At 56.1% G+C, this 1,012-nt stretch overlaps 1 protein-coding gene across 1 annotated transcript; it reads right to left on the bottom strand.

The window, feature by feature from the left end:
• Positions 1-50: 50 nt before the first annotated feature.
• LOC109509322 (mitogen-activated protein kinase-binding protein 1-like) lies at positions 51-968 on the bottom strand (the record flags this gene model as incomplete). Its single annotated transcript, XM_019859186.1, has 4 exons — positions 51-342; positions 429-631; positions 710-773; positions 857-968. Coding segments are annotated over 4 exons (414 nt in total), but the record flags the coding sequence as incomplete, so codon positions are not given.
• Between the last annotated feature and the right edge of the window lie 44 nt (positions 969-1,012).

Genomic DNA, 1,012 nt, shown 5'->3' with positions numbered 1-1,012 from the left:
AGTTCCTTGTCACAGGGATGCCGGAAGCTGATGACAAAGCACGATTTTGTTTCAAAAGAAAACTCCTCAACTCACTTGGACATAATTCCTCAACACCATGATACCACAACGTGATGGCAAAGCACTGATTTTGTCCAAAAGAAACTCCTCTACTCACTTCAGTCATTTCTCAACATCAATACGGCACACGGGGGCGCAAGAGTACACTTTTTGTCACGATGAAACTTCTTAGCTCACGTCAACATAGTGCCTGGACACCAAGAGCCCCCCAAATCAGAAAATCTGTAAAAACAGCGATGCTGAAAAGTCAACTCACCATCTTGCTGTCACGTGATGCCTCAGCTGAGGGGAAAACAAAACAAAACAAAACACAGACGCGGCATTATATTGGTGAGCAAGCTTGATACTGTTACTGTAACAACACGCACCCTCCTCCTCTTCCTCCTCCTCCTTGTCGCTGTCCGACGACATGGCGACGACGCGAGGGGCCCCCGCCGCCCCGGGGGGCTTCCCCGACCGCTGCCGAGGCGCGTCGCGAGAGGCGGCGCCTCGGCCCGGAAGCCTCAGGTCGGCCACGCGCTGACGCATCCGCAAGGTCAGCTCGGGACTGAGACGCCAAACGAAGATGCAGCTGCACGCACGCGCGGGCGCGGGGGGGTCAGTCCGCGTGGCCGAAGCCCGAGCGCGCCAGCTGGCGTTCGAGTCGTACCTGTCACCTGACACGCTGATGAGGCGAGTGCAGTCGCTGCTGAATTTGAGGCCGGTGACCACCTCTGACGGACAGAGAGAACGACGGAGGGTCAAACGCACGCGCGCGCACGCACAGATGCGCGCGCACACACCTCCCCCGACTAACCCGAGTGTCCAAACATGGTGGCCACGCACTCGCCAGAGTAGAAATCAAAGATGTTGATGCTCTTGTCCGAACAGGAAGTGGCGATGTAGAGACCTGAGGGGTCGATCTGCACCTGAGCACCAACGAGATGAACACGAAGATGATGATGATGATGAT

The sequence above is a fragment of the Hippocampus comes genome, unplaced genomic scaffold (assembly GCF_001891065.2).
Source record: "Hippocampus comes isolate QL1 unplaced genomic scaffold, H_comes_QL1_v1.1 C16854196, whole genome shotgun sequence".
Lineage (NCBI taxonomy): Eukaryota > Metazoa > Chordata > Actinopteri > Syngnathiformes > Syngnathidae > Hippocampus > Hippocampus comes.
This window is presented reverse-complemented; position numbering and strand designations above follow the sequence as displayed.